Below are 21932 nucleotides of genomic sequence, written 5' to 3'. Positions count from 1 at the left end.
GATATGGTGGGTGGGAGACCACCAGCACTGGCGCTCTCCTGGCACCCGCAGCTTTGGCGGTCTTTATGGAAGACCACCAAAGTCGTAATAAGGGCCTTTGAGAGGAATTCCATGGATAATAAATTTGAAGTTTTCCTGCTTGGAACTTTTCCATCAAAAACAATGTCTTCCACTTTTTTACTATAGATTTATAAAATGGAGTGGGATTTTTATTGTGTTGAGCTTTTGATTTTGAACTGTTTTGGTACTTCTTAATGCTTTACACATTTTCTCCAAATCAAGCTTGTTTGCTCTGTGATATTGCTACCAGGGGTTGAACTCAGGCTTACATTATTGAAGCCTTTGCCTGGATCAAACAGGTTAGTGACTTTAGTACTGTGGTGGGCCATCCACCTCAGTTAATAGTTTACTTTCTTACATTTATACTGAGTAACTAGAACTTTATCAGCATGCTTTAAGGTTGTTCAGTTGAATGTGGTCCCAACCAAGGTGTGTGTTTGCAAGATGCTTTATTTTACAACATACCAACATATTAAAAAGTGATTGCACAATTTATGTAAAGGCTTTTGTTTAGGAACTAAAGACAGAATAGTATTAGAAGAGTAGCAGGGAGCATTGAGAAAGCTTATGTGCTCTACCATAATGTACAGAAAAGAGCAATGTACAGAAAAGGGCAAGAATAGTATACTTCTTAACTATTCTTTTAGTAGTTTGATCAAAATGCTAAAATTTAAAAAAGCAGAAGCATAATACTGGTTATCTACCACAAAAAGACAAGTACTGTAAATACTAATATTCAGCTAAAATGTGTTAAATCGTCAAACTTTCACAGGGTTAAGCTTTTGTGATTCATGTGACTGTTCTGATCATCATTTAAGCATTTCACAGTAGGTTGGCCTCAAATGAACAGTTACATTTGAACTTAGAAGACCTGTAGATGCTCAGTTCTCTGAAAGACAAAGTTAATGCCTCAAGGAGTTTACATGCTCCTCAATAGATCCAAAGAGGACTTCTAGTGAAAGATGATGATACATTTTCACGTGGTATAAAGTTCAGCAGAAGTGCAACACAGTATAAATGATCATTGGATAAAAGAAGTTTCAACATGTTGATATCTTGACAGACAAAGCTGTAGAAAAAAGTTCTGAAAAGCAGGGATGGATCATAAGTGGTGTTTAAAGAAAGGCTGCTGTAGGAAGCTGGCTCTTTATGTGATATATCAAAATTAGATATACCATGCAAAGAGTCCAGAGGTTTCTTTACTTGTGGACAGGGGCCTGCTCTAACAATCCCAGGGTGCTGTTTTTAGGGAGTAGTGTAGTCAAGTACTCTTAGGCTTATAAGAGAGGAGTGTTAGAGATCAACAAATACACACACAATCAATAAATGAGACACAAGGCTCAAGAAGGATATCCACACCAATTTACAAAAATAACAAGTATTTTTATATATGTTTAAACACCAGAATCAATGCAATCATGTAAGTACGTTTTACAAGAAAAATCCTTACAGTTTTGAAAACTCAACACGGCAATTTATAAAAAGATGCAATGCTATCCTATGGAGAGAAAAACAAGCACTGTTCTCAGGTATAGTACCATGACCTACGGAACCAATCTCCAGGACATAAGGTAAGAATTGGGGTCAGGACCACATCAACAGGTCACACCGGGAGGCAAGGGGGTGGCTGGGTACAGAGTTGTAGTACGGTGTCGGGTGCTTGATGTTCGTCAATGGGGATTGGTCCGGTTAAAAAGAGGCTACAGGTCTTGATAGGGAGCCCAGTTGGGAAGACTCAACAGGTGGGTTCCAATCGTGAAATCTCCAGGGATGTGGGAACACTTTCAATCCTCTTCTCCATGGGCCAGGGGCAACAGGTGCAGAGGTGTCCTGAGGCATCGGGTTTTCTCCACAAGAGCAATCACAGTTGAGGTGGCCTGCGTGCAGAGGCTGCAGGGGGCAGAGATGAGTCCACAGTGGGCATGTCCAAAGTGGTCTTTGTCTCTGGAGGGCTGGGTGAACCGCTTGGCTCCATTGTCCCACTTCAGCTTGGCCTAGGCAGCATGGGTGCAGTGATGCTTTCAGGTGCTCGGTTTTCTGCGGTCCGGAGTCCTTGCAGTTCTCTTGAGGTGCCTGCAAGATGCAAGGAAGTAACTCCCCTGCTCCACTGGAGTTCCTGGGTCTTTGTTAAAAGCAGGCAGGTCTCCCAGGCTTTTGGAGGCACAGCAACTTGCAGATCGAGTTGACTTTTGTGCAAATCGGTGGGAACAGCAGACAGGCCTGCAAGTCTGGGGCCAAGTCAGGTGCTTCTTCCTCAAACTTTGCTTTTGCAGCTCTTGGGTGTCCTTCTTCATAGGTCAGCAGGAATCTGATTTCTTGGTGCCTAGGACTCTCCTAAATACTGCATTTAGAGGTGTTTCGGTAAGTGTAGGGTAGTAGCAAATGGGCTACTTACCTCTGGGGTCACTACACCCCTAATATGATTACTACATGTGGGAAGTGAGCATAACCCTGTCCCAGTGTTCCTAAATCTGCAAAAACCAAAATGGCAGATTTCTAAGTGTAGTGTCAACATCAGGCAGCTCACCTTAGGGATGGGATTGACCTGAGAGGTGGACACACCTCACTGCATATTAAATTTCCCACCTGCCCTAGTGGGAAATGGGCCTTAGGCTGGAGAGGTTGGGCATCTCTCCTTTGAGTGAAGCCAGATCTGCATACCAAGGGCACTGTGCTTCTTTGAAGCCCTCGGCCGTGAAGTGCAAAATCGCAGGAAGGGTGGGGTGTGTAAACACCCCTCCCAGAGTGGGCTTGGTTTATGACTGCCCATAGAGCAAAGGCTCTCACCCTTAGGGGGTCAGACTTGTCTCTGGTGATGGCAGGCTGGCAGAAACTTGTTGGCAGAAACTTGTTGGTCTGCACACGGGTAGCTGGTAGGTTTTCAAGGGGCACCTCTGGGTGCACGTATTAATAAATTCATCACTGGCACCAAACATCTCTATTTACAGTGAAGCCATCATGTCCTGGGGAACTTGTAGTGACCAGTGTCCAGCACATGTACCTAAACTGGCTTCCTTGTCCACTCACTATGTCTAAGAATCAACGAAGACATAGCAATGGCGTATCTGCTTTCACAGATATGTCCTTACATGAAATATGATGCACCCTGCCTTAGGACTGCTAGGCATGAGGTAGGGGTGACTTACATATATTGCCTGCAGTTAGGGAACATGGCACACACATGGTGTGCTGGTTTGTGTTTTAACTTTTAGCTGCACCAAGACATGCAACATGCAATGGCAGTCTGTTTGTGCTAGGTGAGGGGACCCTAGGGGTAGCACAATACATACTGCAGCTTTTGGGGACAATCTCGGGTACCCATGTCCTAGGTACCAGGGCACCATTTACTAGGGACCTTTAGGGGTTCCAAAGTTATTGCCAACTGGGGAACAATTGCACAGTGTTTGGGAAAGAGATCTGGCACTGGGGACCTGGTTAACAGGAACCCAGTGCACTTTCAGTCAAAATTGCAAAGAATACCATATAAAAAAGTAGGGGTGCCTATGTTAAAAAGGGGTGCTTTCCTACAGCTGCCAGCTTAAAATGAACTTGCCTTGGGCTCGCAGAGAAGAATGTTTGTGAAGATGTTTCTTCAGGAAAAAACAGGCACGAGATTTTGTCCGAAGGACCAGGGATCAAAACTGTGGCCTTCCTGGATGATCTTTATGATGCTAAGAGAGTTTACAAGCTAGGTCATTACATAAGGTAATTAAACCACAAGGTTGTATGTTAGGCTTAACAAGTTGATTTCAGCATCAAAGTTGGTCAGGAATGGATTTGGCGCTGATTTCAGCCTTGAAATACAAGCCCTTATGTTACATCATTGAGCGACCACAGCAAGAACTGTACTCTCACTAGAAAATTTTGAGAATTTGTGACCAAGAATATTTTATGTTGTACTACAATTTTCTGAAGTTGATGGCCTGAATCCAGTTTAGATGAGTCTACTTACTAGAAGAGAGATGAATGCTGTATAGAGTGCATTTTGAATACATTGGTCTTGTGCCCCTGTGCACCTGCATAGGGGCTTTTTGAGCAGAGAAAAGGCAACAGATGCACGTCTAACAGCACCGTGGATGCTGAACGTTCACACCTTCAGAACAAGTGTGATTCTCCCCAATATTTCCCTCCTTGGTAGACTCTGAAATACAGCAAGTCAGGCTCAACTAATAAATGGAGTAGGCAGGAACTAGTGATGAGCAATGGGCTGGCCCAAAGCCCAGTGTTTTTCAACAAAAGACAGCGTAGGCGAGTTTCAAATAGTTTAAATTGTATGAGAGGCCACTAACCACTGGCTTTCACCTGTGCCTTAGCAGACAAAGCAGAGGCTAAGAACCTCCTCAAATGGGCAGAAAGGGAGGGGCAACATAAATGGTGTTAATGTTTGCAAGCCTGTAATATGTTGAACAGAGAAAAATGCAGCTTCTGATTGTTAAAGCGAATCCGGTTCTTATCGAGTTAACCCGCGGACAATTTCAAGTAGTTTATGAAACATGACGAGATGAGATGTACAATCACCAGTGAGTGTTAGGATCACCTAGATGTCATTGACATATATGTAAAATGGCAGGAAGCGATGACGTATGGTTGGTCAAAAATGCAGCGCTCAGGATTAATAGTGGCTTCTTGTGACTGAGAACAGCCGTAGTGAGAGTGATGAGCATACAGAGCCTATTTGTTAGATCGCATCTTGCTTGAATGTCAGTTACACAGAATGGCAGAGATCACTGACAATGCGCACTCAAGTGTTATTTGCTGGGAATCATCAGAAGAATGGATGTTGATCTTTCGGCTTGTCACGCAAGAAAGTGTAGACAACACCAGAAACAGGAATCTGTAGTTGTGGAATGTTTGGTTTGCAATGCATAGTGAGTGTGTACACACCAGTAGCCAGTTACATAAGCATTTTCAGAGCTAATATGGCGGGCCATGGCAAACTTCTTTTATGATCATATTTTTTCTTACTTTTTGCGCGCATATGGCAACAAAATAACATAAAATATTATATTAAAAAGATAATAACCATTGCATATAACTTCATATAATGTTTATAAATAGTGAGAGGACTTCCTTATGGCAAGTAATCCGTTATAGTTTTAATGCACATCACAGGAAAATATTATTCTTATTGCGACACACAAAAGGCACTAATAGCAATGAATTATTCTATGGTGAAGACGATTTGTAAAGGCATAACGATGACTAAAAACAAGTACAAATGAAAACACATACACAGATGTAACCTTACTGTTGGAAATTATCATTTTTTGTACGGTAGTCTTCAAGATGTTTGCTGTCTGTAGCTGAAACCGTTTTTGTTGCATTAGGAGTCTGTGCATTTTACCCCTGCCAGCCAGTGGTAAAGTGCATGTGCCCTTTAATTAAACAAACTAAAATTGGCATCCACCATGATTGGTACACTAATTTACTTATAAGTGCCAGGCAGGGGGACCCATGTAAGGGGCCCCCAATGGTACTTAAAGAAAATCATACTTACCTAAACTTACCTGGGATGGGGTCTGCCTCCTGTAGTGTCCCTGCTGTGTGGGTGGTAGTGTTCCTAGGGCTTGGGGTGGGCATCTTTGTACCTATTCCATGGTGTTCCAGCATGGAAATGGGTCTAACGCCAACCTAACACTTAGTCTGACCCAGGCATTAAATAATGGTGCTAAGCGGGCTTAGCACCATTATTAAGGTCTGACTCCTCCTTGTGCGTCGTTTCTGAGCCTGGAGATAAATATGGTACTAGGGGGTTAGCGTCATGTTTAGGACAGGAACGCCTATCTTGCAGATCATTGACGCAAGGTGGTTTCGCGCATTTTAAACATGGCGCTAACTCCAATATTTTGACGCTAGACGGGTCTAGCGTCAAAATATAACTATGGAGTCAGGTTAGCACCGTTTTAGTGCCAAAATGAATGGTGCTAAAGAAACTCTAACCATCCATAAATATGGGCCTTAATGTTTTACATGTCGTGGCAGTGAGAAACCTTCGAAATCGTTTTTCAGTATAGCAATGCAGGTCTCCCACAGACTAACGCTGGTTTACCTAAGTACGTTTAAGATGTGCTAAATTCAGTTTTGGAGCAGCCAGACACATAGGGCCAGATGTAGCAAAGGGTTTTACCCATTCTATGTCTATGGGAAAATGTGTTCGTACATATGGCCCATACTTCTTCCACTTATTTGATTTGCAATTTGAAATCATCTTTAATGATAAAGGACCTGTTTTAGATATTGGCCATAGGTTACTCCATCACAACTGTGACGGATAGCCTCTCCGGCGAAATCTAACTCCCGTAGGAAATAATGGGATTTAGATTTCGGCGGATGTATATCTGTCACTATTGTGATGGATTAACCCATCCACCAATATCTAAATCAAGCCCAAAGTTGGACTTAAAATTATTTTTTGGGAAATGCCCCTTTTAGAAAATAGTCATTTTCTTGCCTAAAATTTCTAGGTCCTTTCGGTGAGTGGCCATTTGCTTTTCGGCTGTTGGTGGCTTCACCAGTGAGAAACTTATATTGTGGTCAGACAGTAGACAGAGGGACATAGCTGAAGAAGATGTAGCTCACACCTGCCCTACCTACCCTTTGTTTCACTAGCCAGGCTGGCTAGATCCAAACCCAGGGGAATGGGAAGAGATGACCAGAACCAGTATTAGAGTTAGACAATGGGGTGTCCCCCACCCAATGGTTGACACTGGGCATAAAAGTGGCATTCCCAGGACCTGAAATCAGACCACTTCTTGACCTAAAAATACTGAGAAGATGGACAGTCCTGCAGTCTGAAGAAGGACTGTTGGACCTGCTTGCCTTAAACCCAGAAAATGAGACAAAAGGAGAATTCAGAGTAAAGTATATGAGTTAGTAGGAGCAAGGGAATGGCTAAACAAATGCATAAAATATGATCTGACTGGTAAAAACCTGACTCTAAGGCCAGTGGCGGCCAAAGGAGGGTCAGGTGCTGGATGTTTGCCAAAATCTTCAGGCTATTCACATAGGATAAAATCATATATAATTACATAAATTAACGTCATTTACATGGTCATTGGTTAGCCTCAAAATCTGTCAGGGATCTGATCTTCCAGCACCTGCTACTGACACTGGTGCTTTATGTCGCCAAATGCCCATAATATGTCTTTAAATGCAGAAATGTGATTTATGGAGGAGGTCAGTATGAGACTCTCTAATTCACTCTCTACCATTGAATACATAAAGATCTTTTGGATGTGGTCCTTTCTGCAGGGTCACCCCCAAACATTTGCCTTCACTCCTCCGGAAAACATTTTTCTTTGCCTTGGGACTCTGTGCACTTTTGCCACTCCTAACCAGTGTTTAAGTGCTTGTGCTCACTCCCTAAAAAATGGCAAAATTGGCGTAACACCTGATTGGCATATTTAAATTACGTATAAGTTCCTTGTAAAGTGGTATACCATATACTTAGGGCCTGTTAAATAAATGCTATTAGTGGTCCTGTAACACTTACTGTGCCACCAGCTTTAGTAGCGTTTTAAAATATGCATCTGGCATTGCATCCCGAAAGCAGTTTTCAACTGCTAATTGGACTTGGCAAATTAACCCTCTTGCCAAGCCTTAAACCCACCTTTCAATATACATAAATCACCCCCATGGTAGGCCCTAGGTAGCCCATAGGATAGGGTGCATTCTAATTAAAAGGGTGGACATATACTTAGATATCCTGGTAGTGAAAAACTCCTAAATTCATTTTTTCACTACTTTGAGGCCTACCTCTTCTATAGGATAACACTGGGTTGCCTTATTACCTATTTAATCAGTGCTAACGTTTGACTGGGAACAGGTGAACATCTACTTTTTGGTGTCTCAGAAATTGCAATTTGAAACCCTCCTTAATGGTAATGTCAGAATTTAAGTTACAATTTTGAAAATGCCACTTTAGAAAGTTGAAATTTTTCTGTTCTAGCTATTTGGTGCCTTCAGCCTCTTCCTGGGTCACGATTGGGTGTAGTTGGCAGGTGACCATGTTTATTTTTCCCAAACAGCCACAAATTAATGAGGTTAGGTGTGCCTGGATGGGATATCACTGGCAGGATGAGGGTGGGGGGGCAGAGTTGCACACAGCCCCACTTGCAACTGGATGGGCTGTGCCCTCCCTTCAAACAAAGGACTTGTCACCACTGCATTCTTCATGCACCCAGCTTGGAGCCAGAGCAGGAGAAGCAGGAAACCTCAAGTACTTCAAAGGGAATTCTCTAAGAGCTTCTCTTACTTCAAAGAAGGCACCAGAGATCAAAATGGAACCCTAATACCAACTCTTCAGTTCATTTTCTGGACCTGGAGAAGGACTCTCAGTGGATTGCCTGCTGCTGTAGCCTGCTGTGTACTTCAGAAGACTGCTTTGCTGCACATGGAAGGACTACTTTCTGCCTGAAGCCTGCCTTGTCCTGACAAGGATTGTGACTGTTTGTTTGAGAAGGGCTCACACCCCCCTCAGCCAATACCCCAATTTCTCACCATATTGTATTTTTTTTGGTCATGTCATAGAAAATACCTACACTGCCCCACTCTGCGCCCAGCACACTGTTAAGTGGGTGCAAGGAAGAAGACCAGGCTAGTGACCTTATTACAATAAAAACAAAGGGGTCCAATAATCCAGCTATCCCCATTTAAGAGGAGCACTGCCAGTACACTTTCTGACAACTCCGTTGCCTTTGAACTCTCGTCTGTAATACTGTGTGGGTGAAAAAGTGCTTAATCTTTTGTAGGGAGGCATTACCCCATCCAAACATGAGAACACTCCCTTGAGATCACGCCTGTGCACATGTAGGACTGGCCCAATCTATATTAAAGAAGTAACTGTGCAAGTGTTTGCAGCCTGTTCTGTCATATCAATGGGCCCCAGGGCTGAAGAAAACAGATGTACATGCGTTTTGCACCCTAGAGGCATGTAATTTAATACGTCTCCTGAGCTTCTGAATTTTCATTAATGTTAAACATACCGAGCCTCTGAGCATTTTTATTTGCAAAGCTATTCCTCTTAATACAATCTTACAATCATTATGTCTGATTAGTTGTCTTTTCAATCTGTTTTCCCATAGTAGCAGTTTCACAATGAGCCTTTAGAGCAAAGCAGAGAAACATAATTCAAGTTAACAAAGCACTGCACGTTGGGGGCTTTCACTGCACCTGCAGTCTGGTGAAGCCACTTTACGTACCTCAGAACTGCTCTGCAATATTTCAAGTCTTCAATTTTTTAGATTACTTGTCATAAATAATTGAACGAGTAATTTCTGACTGCAATGAAAACAATTTTACTGAACTAAAACAGTACTTAACAGAAGCAAAGAGAATTGAGTACAGCAAGGTCATCTTAGGGGGACATAAAAGAATATATGGGACCAAACAAAAGTCAAACACAATTATAAACTCAGCCATGGACGTTAGCTTTTGCAAATTTCTATGGCCTCTTTTCTGGAGGCAGTTTTGCTTCTGATCATCCACTGGAGGACAAGGCATAGAAACTACTGATCAGATGGGAGGTTATCTTGCATTTGCAGCTATAGTCGATGTGTACACACATAAAATCAAATATCAGAGAGACTACATCTTTACAAATAGTTTACAACCAGTGCAGTCCTCAAATACATCAATTATTTGCACAACTTCCAGCAGTGTCTTTATTGCCAGGATCGTTTATTGTTGATTGATATCAACGCATAAGTCTTCAGTCTCGAGAATGGAGGTGGCAGTCACGGTTTTATTGTGACCAATGAAAATAGCCCATGTGCATTTGTGAGCTTTCCTATCAGACAAATCAGTGATTTAGGCAGGTCACTAAATGTAATGTTCTTACAAGCAACTACTGTTAAAGCCGTTTGTCCTGACCTGGAGGTAGTTTTGCGAGCCATTTACTGAAGGTATCTCGTGTGTCAGAACTGTTGAGCGCTTGAGGCGAAAGGAGGACATTGAACAGCGGAAGGAACCTGTCACTGATGAAGGAATGTCATGGTTGGAGTTCATTTTGGCCTTGCCACAGTACCGCTGCAAGCCCTTGCGGAAGTGGATGGTAAACAGGCCATAAGTGATGGGGTCCAGGCAGGCATTGAAAAGTCCAAAAATGAACAGAATGTGCGTTAAGGACTGTGAGACCTTCTCCTCCATGGTGTCTGGATAGAACCAGTACCAGAGCCCCAGGAGATAGTAGGGGGTCCAGCAGATGATGAAGGAGCTTACGATCACAATACTCATCTTCAAGGTCCTCATCCGAGCCTTTGGGATGTTATTCTTTGAACGACGGAGATAAATCTCATTTGAAGACACTGCAAAAACAGATAATAAACTGTAGTCTGTCACACACCACAGATCAAACTGATTGCATGTTATTAATGGTTACATATAATCATTATTTAATAGGCAATAATAAGTACTTTTTATTTTAATTTCAGTATTATAATTCAATTTCTTACAGGGGTTATTGATTAGACAACTCTTGTCTATTCAATAAAATGTATGTTTTTACTCATATGTCATGTGTTGTCACATTTATCACAATAGTGATATCTAAGAATGAAGGAACTTACCCTTAACAATAGTTTTGCATAAAGCTGTTATGGATTTGTATGGTGTACAAATTCACCTGAACTCTAAAAAAAAACAGTCTGTTCGTTTAAATCTTAAAACACAGCGTTTTGATCATAGGCATAAAAAAATTACTGAATAAGACTAATCCGACTCTAGCAATATCCCACGCCTTAGACACTATATTCAAATTTTTACTTCTATCTGGTTGGAAGCACAAGACAATCAGTAATAACATAAAAAACAATAGAGTACATATTACTTTAGTATTAGAGTGTTTGGATTTGTAAGATTGACTCCTAAAGTTATTGAGTTTCTGGCTTTTATAAATTTTCCAATGTTGAACGGGCCGTTTTCTCCAAGAGGTCTATGGATAGACATAGGCACATAGCACTTACACCGTGCCAAGAATCCATTCAGGACTAACAAATTGTGTGTGCCATACCTGTCTCTGACCAACCCGATTGCAGTCATCGAAGCACCATGGTTCCATCATGATAGGAAGTTCCTTGCCTTATGCCATGAGTGTAAGCAGCTTCAGTGACCATCCTGGAGCGCACTTGTGAGTTGCAGCAGGCAACATACATCTCAACTGCTGGAGCCAGGTGGCAAAAACCAAGGCATGCTATGTGGCAAGGTGTAACTGTATGATGGGATAACTACAACTCCCAGCATGCCCTGCCCACTATTCTCATGTGTTGTCGTTCAGCACTGAGATTCAAGAAGGGTTCACAATGCAGTCAACGGATGACTACCCAACAAGATACTTTGAAGATTATTAATTTGTTTAATTCATGCTACACTTCAACTGAGAACTAATCGCTGCCAGGCAAACAACATGTCTGCTTTCTAGAGGCTGCTAAATTGCTATTTTGACTAAGACTCCTTTTCAGTCTTTGGATTACACTGTGTTTTTTTAAACATACCACTCCATATCTTTTAGTTTGTTTTGTTTACTATCTCCTTCAGCTCTTTCTTCATTTACCATTTTCTTGCCATTCTGTGGGTAAGAACGTTTTTATAATTTCACACCATCTCATTGTTAGTTCATTTAACTTATGACTGTATGAGTACCTCCCAAAAACCTGTTACCCCTTTCCCTTGACCCCTAAAATCCTTAACCTCCTACTCATTCACCAGACATCTTACTGTCACCTTCTTACTCAAAACCTGTTATCATTAACTACTTGCCCTGCCCTTTACCCTTCACCCTTTACATTAACCCTTTACCGTTTAGCTATTACCATTAACCCTTACCATTAAGCCTTTACCTTTAACCTTTATCCTTAATCCCTATCCTTACAACCTTAACCCCTTCCTATTACTATGTTATTCATAACCCCATACCCATTACCCCTTTCCCTTAACCCCTTACTTTTAGCTTCTTTTCGTTAGCCTTAATCCCAAACCCTTAATCCCTTATGTTGTAAAGTCCCCTTTTTAGGATGGTCACCCCCACTTTTTGATGCTTGATGCTGTCGTTTTTGACCTGTTAGTGCACTGGTGCGTGCCAACCAGACCTCAGCACTTATTCTCTGTCCCTTAAAAGGTATGTTGAATTGCATAGGCCAATTGGCAAGGACTTTACCACCCCTGTAAGACCCTAGTAAATGGTACTAAGGGTACCCAGGGCAAGAATGGTGAAGGGGTCACCGGGCTGCAGCACTGATTGTGCCACCCAGAGAGACCCAAGTAATGGATAGACTGCAGAGCTGCCATGTCAGCCTGCATGAGCTTGAGTGAAAATCTGCCCACGCCAAGTGCAGGCAGAGCTACCTTTACTGCCCATAGACAGGTCAGTCACCCCTAAGGCAGGCCTCTGATAGCCCAGGGGCAGGATGCACTGTTCTATGAGTGAGGACATATGTGCATGAGCACGTGACCCCGTGCTGGCATTTAAAATGTAATGATGACATGAGTAATTGGCGATCCACAGGATAACAAAGGCTGGCAACTGGGCACTACCCAATGACCAGCTTGGCCCGGCTGATTCCACCAGTGTTTTGTATCAAATACTGTGCTTTTTAACACGGAGTGCGATGCCAGTACTCAGGATTAAGTTGTACCAGCCCTGGTGGCACTTTTAGAGGGTGCCCACCAAGTTAACCAGCACTCTGCTGTTTTGGTAGGCTCTCTCAAGTCTCTGCCGCCACAGACAGAAGTCTGCCCTCCTGCTGGTCATGCTAGCACATCCAGGGGGCTGAGACAAAGGGCCTGGGCAGGCAGGAGGTCACATCTCCTCCTCCTAGGCTGGCTAGGCTTCACCGACCTTGATGTGCAGATTTGTGCCCAGTGGAGGACAAAGCCTTTCCCACCCTCTCCAACCCAAGAGGTGGGAAAATTAGTTATGCAGGAGGCGTATACCTCCAAAGTGCTAGCCACACCTTTAGGGTGGGCTAGGAGGTCTGTACAGCCGAGTAAGGGTGCTGTCATGTTGGCAACCCTTAGGAATGGTGGGTTCTGGGTACAAAGTGACATCATCCCACAGGAAGTTGTCACTATAGGGACAGGCTAGCCATGGGGACCAGTAGTCCCTTGGACATGGTCCCCCTCACCCTCAACACCCCTAAAGTAGAATTTGAGGGGGTCTTAAGGCATCAGACCCTCAGTTCTTACCTGCACAAGAAGATGAGGCTCCAAGATGCATAGCCACCAATAACAGCCCCTGGACTCTGGCCGCAGTCCAAAGAAGAGGACACTAGAGTGGCCTGTGGAGCCCAGCTCTAGAATTGATTGCTCAACGGGTGCTGTGGTGAAAGCTCATTGGTCCCAGCAAGACAGACCCTTGTGGACACCGAGTAACCAAGCAAGACTCCCCTGACGGATGGTACCAGTCCCCTGCAACTTGCAATGCACAAGGAAGTCAAGAAAACTGCGACCTGACAGGCCCTGTGGGACTGAGCCTAAAGAAATTCGGTGTCCATTATCCAATGAGTGGGAGTGAGGTCTCTTCCAAGCCTCGAGACCCTACTCCCTGCCGAACGAATCCCAGTCAAAGAAGGAGCAGCAGGCCACCTTTGCAGATACCAAGGCTTGTCTGTCACCCAGCCAGAAACTGACGCCACTCAGATATCACTGTCCCCAGAGCAGACCCCCAGTATAGAGACCGATGCCTTCAGTGGACCCTCTCCTGTTGTTTTGCATCCAGAGGACTGTGACCTCGAGACAGCAGCAAAGTTCACTTGGCACAACCAGATCCTGTGAGTGACAGCTAGTAGCCATCTCTGCACCCAGAGTCACTGGATATGGTGGCATCGATCTAACTGTCAAATCCTGGTCCTAGCCCCCCAAGGACCTTTACTCACCAATGGTAGAGTGTGGATCCACTCCTAAATATCTGTTTGCTAAGTAGTACGAACAAGCAAGCGGCCACGGATCCCCTTCAGCACCAAGGACAGCCAAAGCATCTCTGCGTCTGGACTCCCTGGGCAAGGTAACCAAAATCTGACTGTTGACCCTTGGTCTGGGGCCCCACAGAACCGTACCCAGAAATTCATCCTCTAAGTGTCCGAATGCACACCCTGATTTACCTTCATCGACTTCAATGGAAACTGTATTAAACAGTGAATTGCAGTGATTTATCAATGCTTTCAAAATTCAGAACTCCATTTGTGTGTAACTTAAAGACTTGATTCTGGTGTCAACATTTTTATAAAAATAAGGTCTGTTTTTGTAAATTGTAGTTGGTTTTCTTTTGAGTTGTGTCATTTACTTATCGTCCACTTTGATATTGTGAAATGCTTTACACAAGTTCCTCTAAGTAGTCTGACTGCTCTTTGCCACACTACCCGGACTGAGCTAAGGTGTATTAGTGTGAGCTTTAAGCACCCATGGCTCAACAACGACGTCGGAACAACGACCTTGTTCTTATCACTATTGCCTTTACCATGAATGCGTTTACAATGATTTTCCGTTGTAAACGCATTCCTGGTAATGGCATTAGTGATCATCATGCACGGTTCCAGCATGCATCCCCCCTAGCCCCCCACCCCCAAAAATTACCACGACCCCCCCATTCCCACAACTACCCCAACCCCCATCCCCAAAATTACCCCAACCCTCTCCCCTAAAACCTAAACACCCCAACCCCACAACCCACCCCTTAAACCTAAACCCTGACCCTGCCTCCCCCAAACGCTAATCATCCCCAGTCCCCCACCCCACCCCAAAAACTAAAAATACTCAGTGTCCCAACCCCCGCCCCTAAAACCTATACCCCCCAACCCCCCCAACCCACCCCTTAAACCAAAACCCTGATCCCCACTTCCCCCAAACCCTAATCACCCCCAGCCCCCCACCCACCCCAAAAACTAAAAATACCCTGGGTCCCCACCCCGCCCCTAAATCCTAAACACCCCAACCCACCCCTTAAACCTAAACCCTGACCCCCCAAACCCTAATCACCCTGAGCCCCCACCCCAACCCACCCCCCAAAAAAAAAAACAGTCCCAGCCCATCACCTCCTCCTTCACCGCGTCGACTCCGACTCCCTTCTTCTGTACCTTAACCACGCATGTACTGTTTGAGCTTAGGTACATGCTATAGTCAAATGGGTTAAACTGCCACAAATACAACAATGCAATCAGAACATGGTTTCATTTATCACTCACTGATCGGAAGAGTTGTACCTAATGCTTCTTCGAAGTGGATCATGGGGTGACCTACAAGATGTTATCACTTAAATGGTATCGACAGCATGATCAGGGGGTGTGGCTTTGGGGTGTGTGGCTTTGGGGGGTGTGGCTTTGGGGGGTGTTTGATATGTTACACCTCCCCCTAAAAATGTATTCTGTAGTAAATAGTTATTTACAGGTGCTTTCCGTCAGGCAAGATGAGGTATCTGTTGAATTTCACCTTGGATGTCTACATGCCCACACTGACAAAGCACACACACTCATGCACACACACACACACACACAAACACACACATATGCACACACAAACACACACTTACACTGACACACACACACACTCACTCTCTCGTCTCTGTCTTCAAACTTGATTAGTTTGAAAACTACTGTGTTTAACAATCCACACTTGTTGGACCTGACCCTTGTGGTAGGTTCATCCCCTGACTTTTTGCCTCCTTCCTCCTACTTTTCCTGACCTCTCGCTGTTGGCTCTAGGACTCTGAGCACTTTATCACTGCTGATCAGTGCTAAAGTGCAGGTGCTCTCCCTTCTAAAGTTGGTATGATTGGCTTATACCTAAGTGGCATATTTAATTTACCTGTAAGTCCCTTGTACAGTGCTATCTCTATACCCAGGGCCTGTAAATTAAATGCTACTAGTGGACCTGCAGCGCTGCTTGCACCACCCACTGAAGTAGCCTTTCAAACCTGTCTCAGGCCTGCCTGTCAGTTTTCTGCCACAGGGACCTGACATCTAAATTGACTTGCCAGGCCCAGACCTCCCCTTTTACTACATGTAAGTCACCCCTAAGGTCCCTAGCTAGCCCTATGGGCAGGGTGCTATATGTAGAAGGCAGGACATGTGCCTAGTAGCGTGGCCTATCCTGGTAATGACAAACAGCCTATTTGGTTTTTCACCGCTGTGAGTGCTGCCTTCTCATAGGATTGCATTGGAAATGCCCTGCCTTATGTTTAGGGGGTATTGTCTGATTTATGAGGGGTAGCATAGGCATCTTTTGTACGGTTGTAATGGTAGTGAGAAATGTTGCTTACTGAAGTAAATGGATTTTGTATTACTATCACAGAAATGCCACTTCTAGAAAGTGAGCATTTCTCTGTGCTTATGACTCTGGGCAGAGTGACAGTTGGGCTTGGTGCATGCTTTTCAGACAGCCTGTATACAGGGAGGGTGGAGGTGTCTCAGAGGTGCATCTTCATACTGAATAGTCTTCCTGGGCTGAGAGAAAGGAGAGGTGGGGCACACCTGCATTTGTAAAGGCTGTGCCCTGGCCTCACACAATAGGGTCATTTACCCCCAACTGATATTTGGAGCCTGTGCTGGAGGAGAGAGGGGACTCCCAGAACCCGATGTAGCTGGTTGGAACCTCCTCTCCCCTTTTTTTGTTAAATACACTGTAAAACTGAGTATAAGTACAGGGGAGTTTTCCCTACAATTTGGAGACATTTTGGGAACTGGACACAGAATGCTGGAGGGACTCACCTGGAACTGCCATGGACTGCTGCTGCTGTGCTGACCTGTGACCTGCTTGGTCATGTGGAGGAACTGCCTGCATTCACCCTGTGCTGACCAGCTGCTGGGCCCTCCTGCCCTGTGCTTCTTGTGTTCTTTGTCCCCCAGGGGCAGGATGCTGTGGCCCCGACCGCTGCAACTGTCTGAAGCACATGAGGAGTACTTTTCCTTCTTTGATCCAGCACCTGGAGGGCGCTCTGCTTATTCCTACAGCCAGCGCTTGAAAGTGCCTTGCTTTATTGCCCCCCAGAGCTTGAAAGCGCTTTCCTGCTGCCAGAATCACTGCCGTGACCCGGGCTTGTGGAAAGGCCCCAGCGCTCCTAACTGTGTTGCTGTTGCCTTAAAAAAAAGTCACTGCTTCGACCTGGGCTGTTTTATGTGAGCGATGTTCATGGAACCCCCGGGGCACCATCCATTGAGGAAAAGGAGCAAGCGCGCTCCTACCGTGCCCCTGGGGTGTAGCACGCTCTGAGGAGCACCCCTGGGGCACAAACAGGCACCTACTTTGGTGTCTGTACCCCTCTGCAGCCCGGGCGGGCCTTTTTGGAAGCAGAAGACGTCGGTCAGGGAAGGAGGCCTCATCGGAGGCTTCTTCTCCCTTGTTGCTAGGATGGGCAGGGGGGAAGGAAGCCTCATCGGAGGCTCTCCCTACCCCAGCGGTGCCCCAAGCCATCTCCAGAGGACGCCGGTGGGGTGGAAGCCTCTCTAGAGGTGCTCCGCACTGCGTGCTCCTCCCTCGTGTTTTGGGGGCCCCGCAAGTGTTGGGTGAGGCCCCCATTAGTGGCCCCAATTGTTCTTTGCTGGCTTTGGCCCCCCCATCACTGGAGGGCCAGTTGAGGCTCAGGGGGTCCCCCAGAGATCGTGGGCCTGAGGAGGGACCCATTATAAAAACCATAGGGGGGGGTGTCGCCCCGCTCCTCCCCAATCATCGGAGTGGCCACAAGAGTGAGTGCATGGAGCACCAGGGACCCCCTTTTGTTCTTCATGGCACTATAGGTGCCATCTCTTCAGAAAACAGGTACTTTTTAAAAGGACATATGATATTCAAATGTCCCTAGTATGGAAATGATTGATTTATATGTTAACCTGCCTAGTTTTACGAGGTGCTACATATATTTAATGATGTTCCTTTTATGGACATGACATGCTAATATGTTTTCTTGACTTGTCATGTGTTTTATAATGCTCTTGGTGTAGGCATTCATGATACTTTCATGACAAGTGCATTTCTTGTGTGATGTGATTCCTGACTGCTGCTTATGTTGCAGAATAATAAGTAACTTGTGTGGTATATGTGACTACTGTTGGTTCTGCAGAGTAACTATTGTGTAACGGTCTGACAACTGCCTGGGTAGCAGGATATTACTGACATGTGGTGTTTGGTCTAATAATTGTGTTGTGTACAATACATTATATTTTCATGTAACTTGGTGTTGTGTTTCCTTTGTGTGTCACGTGTGTTGTGTGTGTTGTGCAAAACGCTTTACATATGGCCTCTGGGATAAGCCTGATTGCTCGTGCCAAGCAACCAAGAGGGTAAGCAGAGGTTTTCCTGGACATGGACCCCACGTCCTCTGATTAGAGTGGGTAGGTTCTGCCTGGCTTAGGTGCATACCCTAGCCAACCAGAAACCCCATTTCTAACAACAATCCTCTTTCTTTCAACTTCCTCTAAGGCCCTCTTATGTCTTGGTTTTCATAATGTATTTTAACAAGATATGCAAGTGTGATTGTTTGCAAATCTGAAGTTTACATCCCACCCCTCAATCTAACTGCCCAAGCTACATGCCTGACATGATACGCTTGACAGAGCTAACCTAACAAATTAAACATGGCCTACATGAAAGATGTTGTAATTGTAAAAGAACTAATGGCATATGACCTCAAAGATCATGATCTGCATCATGTGTACCTGTAGCCAAAGACTATCCGAAATAAATAATACTTATATTCCAAAAATCATGACCCTTTCTACTAAAATGAACGAAACTGATGCCGGACTGAAAGCATGTGTGTATAATCTGAAGTTAAGGGACATGGTATATACAACTGCTGATTGTCAGTTTGGGGAAATCTGAGATACAAAAGGAGGTAGCAGGCTTTAGAATGCCGTTACTAACAAGTGCCACTAGTGCCATCTTATCACAAAATGTCTAAGGCCTTAAACTTTCTCCATCCTGTTCACTTTATGCACGCATTGTAGCTTCCAGCTATCAACATCATCAGCAGCTCAGGAGCTGTAAGTAACTATGTTGACCAATGGTTTGCTCAATGGCATTCTAGTACCATGTTATTGAAGGAACCTCCTCCTTTACCGTTAGGTCAGTGGAGGATCTGAACTAACATTTGGGCGCATTACACATAAATGTATAGCTCTACATATGCAAATTCAAGACCATCAAAAGCATTTGATTTTCCTAAAGAATTACAGTGTGCTTAAAACCTGTAAATAGCAGTGCCTGTGACAAGACTGCATATGCAATTCACCAGCCCCTGCTAGGCTGTGAGTTTTTTTGTCAGAGCTCTTTAAGAAATGCATAGAGAAAAACTTTTAGAAAAGCTTTATCTGCCCTCATTTATGCTGTGGAGGTTCTACAGTTTCTGTCAAAGAGAAAAATATGAGTCTATTAAATATCAGTGTTACAGGACATATTTGATGTTTATGTCATAGCATATCTGAATGACGATTCAAATTTTCTACTACAACATATCGCACATGTACATGAGAGCCAGTCAAGACATTGTTAGAGTTTGGAGGATGAGATACTTCATTGTAAATGATGATGATTAGATTTGTAGAATGCACTATGTGAGCAGAGAGGGTGAAAGCTATCGGAAGGGGATAAGTCGATATAGTAAATCAGCTAGGAACTGAAAAGCAATGTTTTAAGTATCTTTCTGAAGCTGAGTAGGGAAGTAGCCGATATGAGCTTGAAAGGGAGGCTGTTCCATTGCAGGGCAGTACATCTGACTAAAACTTTACCCCACCCCCCAGAGGCACGCTTGAAAGATGGCACCGATACATTATTGAAGAAGCAAGACCGTAAAGTTCTTGTGCGTTGATACCAGGTAAAACATTGTCGCAGATATGCTGGACCAGTTCCAGGCATAGCCTGGAAAGCAATACAGAGGACTTTGAAGGTTATATGATGTTTGACTGGGAGCCAATGCAGTACCTTCATGGCCAAATTTGCAGGTTGGAGCTGAGGGATCTGAAATAAGTGCCTGGTTGCCAAATTCTGCAGAATTTGTAGTTTGTTTAACTTGATTTTTAAGCATAAACTTGTCATCAACTATCACACTCAGGTTCTTCACCTTCTTATCTGGTACAGGAGGGGAGCCCAGATCATGTGGCCACCAGACTGGGGACCAAAATGACGGATTGTTCCTTAATAGAATCACTTCTGTCTTAGATGAATTCAGCTTTAAGAAGTAACAGCCCATCCAGTTACTGACTGCAGACATACAATTCCGAAATCTCTCCCCAGTGGTCTAGTCATTGTTAGTGAGGGAGACCACAATCTGTGTGTCATTGACATAAGATGCCAAGGAAAACCCAAATGACTTGATCAGCGCAGCAAGGGATGTCACATACAAATTAAACAGGGTAGGGCTCAGCGATGAACCCTTAGGAACTCCACAGGGCAGAAAGAACGGCTCAGAAGTGAAATCCCCTACTGACACCCTTTGCACATGACCAGCCAGGAAGGAACAAAGCAATGATAGTGCTGTCCCTTTGATTCCAAGTGAGTCTAACCGGTCAACCAAAAGGTCCGGGCTGACCGTATCAAAAGCTGCAGACAGATCCAGAAGGATTAGAGCTGCTCTTACTCCACTGTTCAAAGTTGCTCTAATTTGTTCAGTGGCCATGGTCAACACCGTCTCTGTACTGTGGCCACTCCTGAACCCAAATTGGGTGTCGTCTAAGTGATTATTATTTTCAGTAAAGGAGGTCAGTTGCTGGTTCATAGCTTTCTCAATGATTTTGGCTGGGCTAGAAGTTGTTGATGTCCAATGGATTAAGACTGTTTTTTTTTTAAAAGCGAAAGAATTTAAGCAGACTTCCAGATATTGGGGAAGGAGCCAGATTTAAACGTGTGATTAAAAATGTCAGTAAAAAAAGTAGCTACAGAGTCTGGAACCAATTGCATCAGAACTGGGGGACAAGGATCCTGCAGGGAGCCAGATTTGGTGTTAAGAATGGCTTGTTTTACTTAATCCACGGTATGCAATGAGAATTCTTCCAAGAGCGAGGAAGATGGGACTGTTGTTAAATTATCCCTAACAGTTTTCGTATGAGTAGAAGTGAACTCGTCAAAGATGTCTTCAACTTTTTTCTGATAAAAGTGGGGCAGTGAGTTACAAAAAGACTGACTACCCCCATCTGACTTGCTAATGGGTGTAGCGCTAAGCCTCGTAATAGTCTGGAAAAACTTTTTAGTGGAGTTTTTAGCCTGCTCAATTTGATTAGTAAAATAAGAGGATTTTTCAATCAAAGACTGCTTCTTGTATTCTGTGATGCACTGTATTTTTGATTTCTAATGGGTCGTAATCCTTCCTCCAAATGCTTTCCTACCTACGGCAGCCTCGTTTAAGGGCTCTAAGATTTTTGCTAAACCATAGTGCTGAGAGCCTAATCCTAGCGCTAATTCTAATTTTAGGAGGTGCTAAGATATTTACCGTTGTTTCAGCCTTGATGCATAGCGTTATAGCAAGTGGATATAGCCTATGACTTTCGGAATGTGGCAATCGGGATATCCACCACATTTTGCTACAGTATCCTGTTAGACCTGACAGCCTTAGGGTGGTCATCCCACAACTTTTTACCTGGCTCTCTCCATTTTTCTTACCCTGTGTTTGCTGGTTTTGGGACTCTGTGCACTTTACCACTGCTTTCCAGAGCTAAAGTGCATATGCTCTCTCCCCTAAACATGGTAACATTGGTTCCTACCCAATTGACATATTTAATTGACCCTGTAAGTCCCTAGTAAAGTGCACTACATGTGCCCAAGGTCTGTCAATTAAATGCTACCAGTGGGCCTGCAGCACTGATTGTGCCACCCGCATAAGTAGCCACTTAACCATGTCTCAATCCTGCCATTGCAAGGCCTATGTGCAGTTTCACTGCCACTTCGACTTGGCATTTAAA

At 44.2% G+C, this 21932-nt stretch overlaps 1 protein-coding gene across 1 annotated transcript in view; it reads right to left on the bottom strand.

Moving 5' to 3' along the window:
- Positions 1-9047: 9047 nt before the first annotated feature.
- The window catches only part of LOC138283214 (gonadotropin-releasing hormone II receptor-like), a 246447-nt gene continuing 233562 nt past the window's right edge, over positions 9048-21932 (bottom strand). Inside the window, exon 4 of the mRNA XM_069221260.1 lies at positions 9048-10364. Within this exon, the coding sequence (XP_069077361.1) occupies positions 9895-10364 (470 nt within the window). The 3' untranslated portion in view covers positions 9048-9894. The remainder of the gene's footprint in view (positions 10365-21932) is intronic.

The sequence above is a fragment of the Pleurodeles waltl genome, chromosome 3_1 (assembly GCF_031143425.1).
Source record: "Pleurodeles waltl isolate 20211129_DDA chromosome 3_1, aPleWal1.hap1.20221129, whole genome shotgun sequence".
NCBI lineage: Eukaryota > Metazoa > Chordata > Amphibia > Caudata > Salamandridae > Pleurodeles > Pleurodeles waltl.
This window is presented reverse-complemented; position numbering and strand designations above follow the sequence as displayed.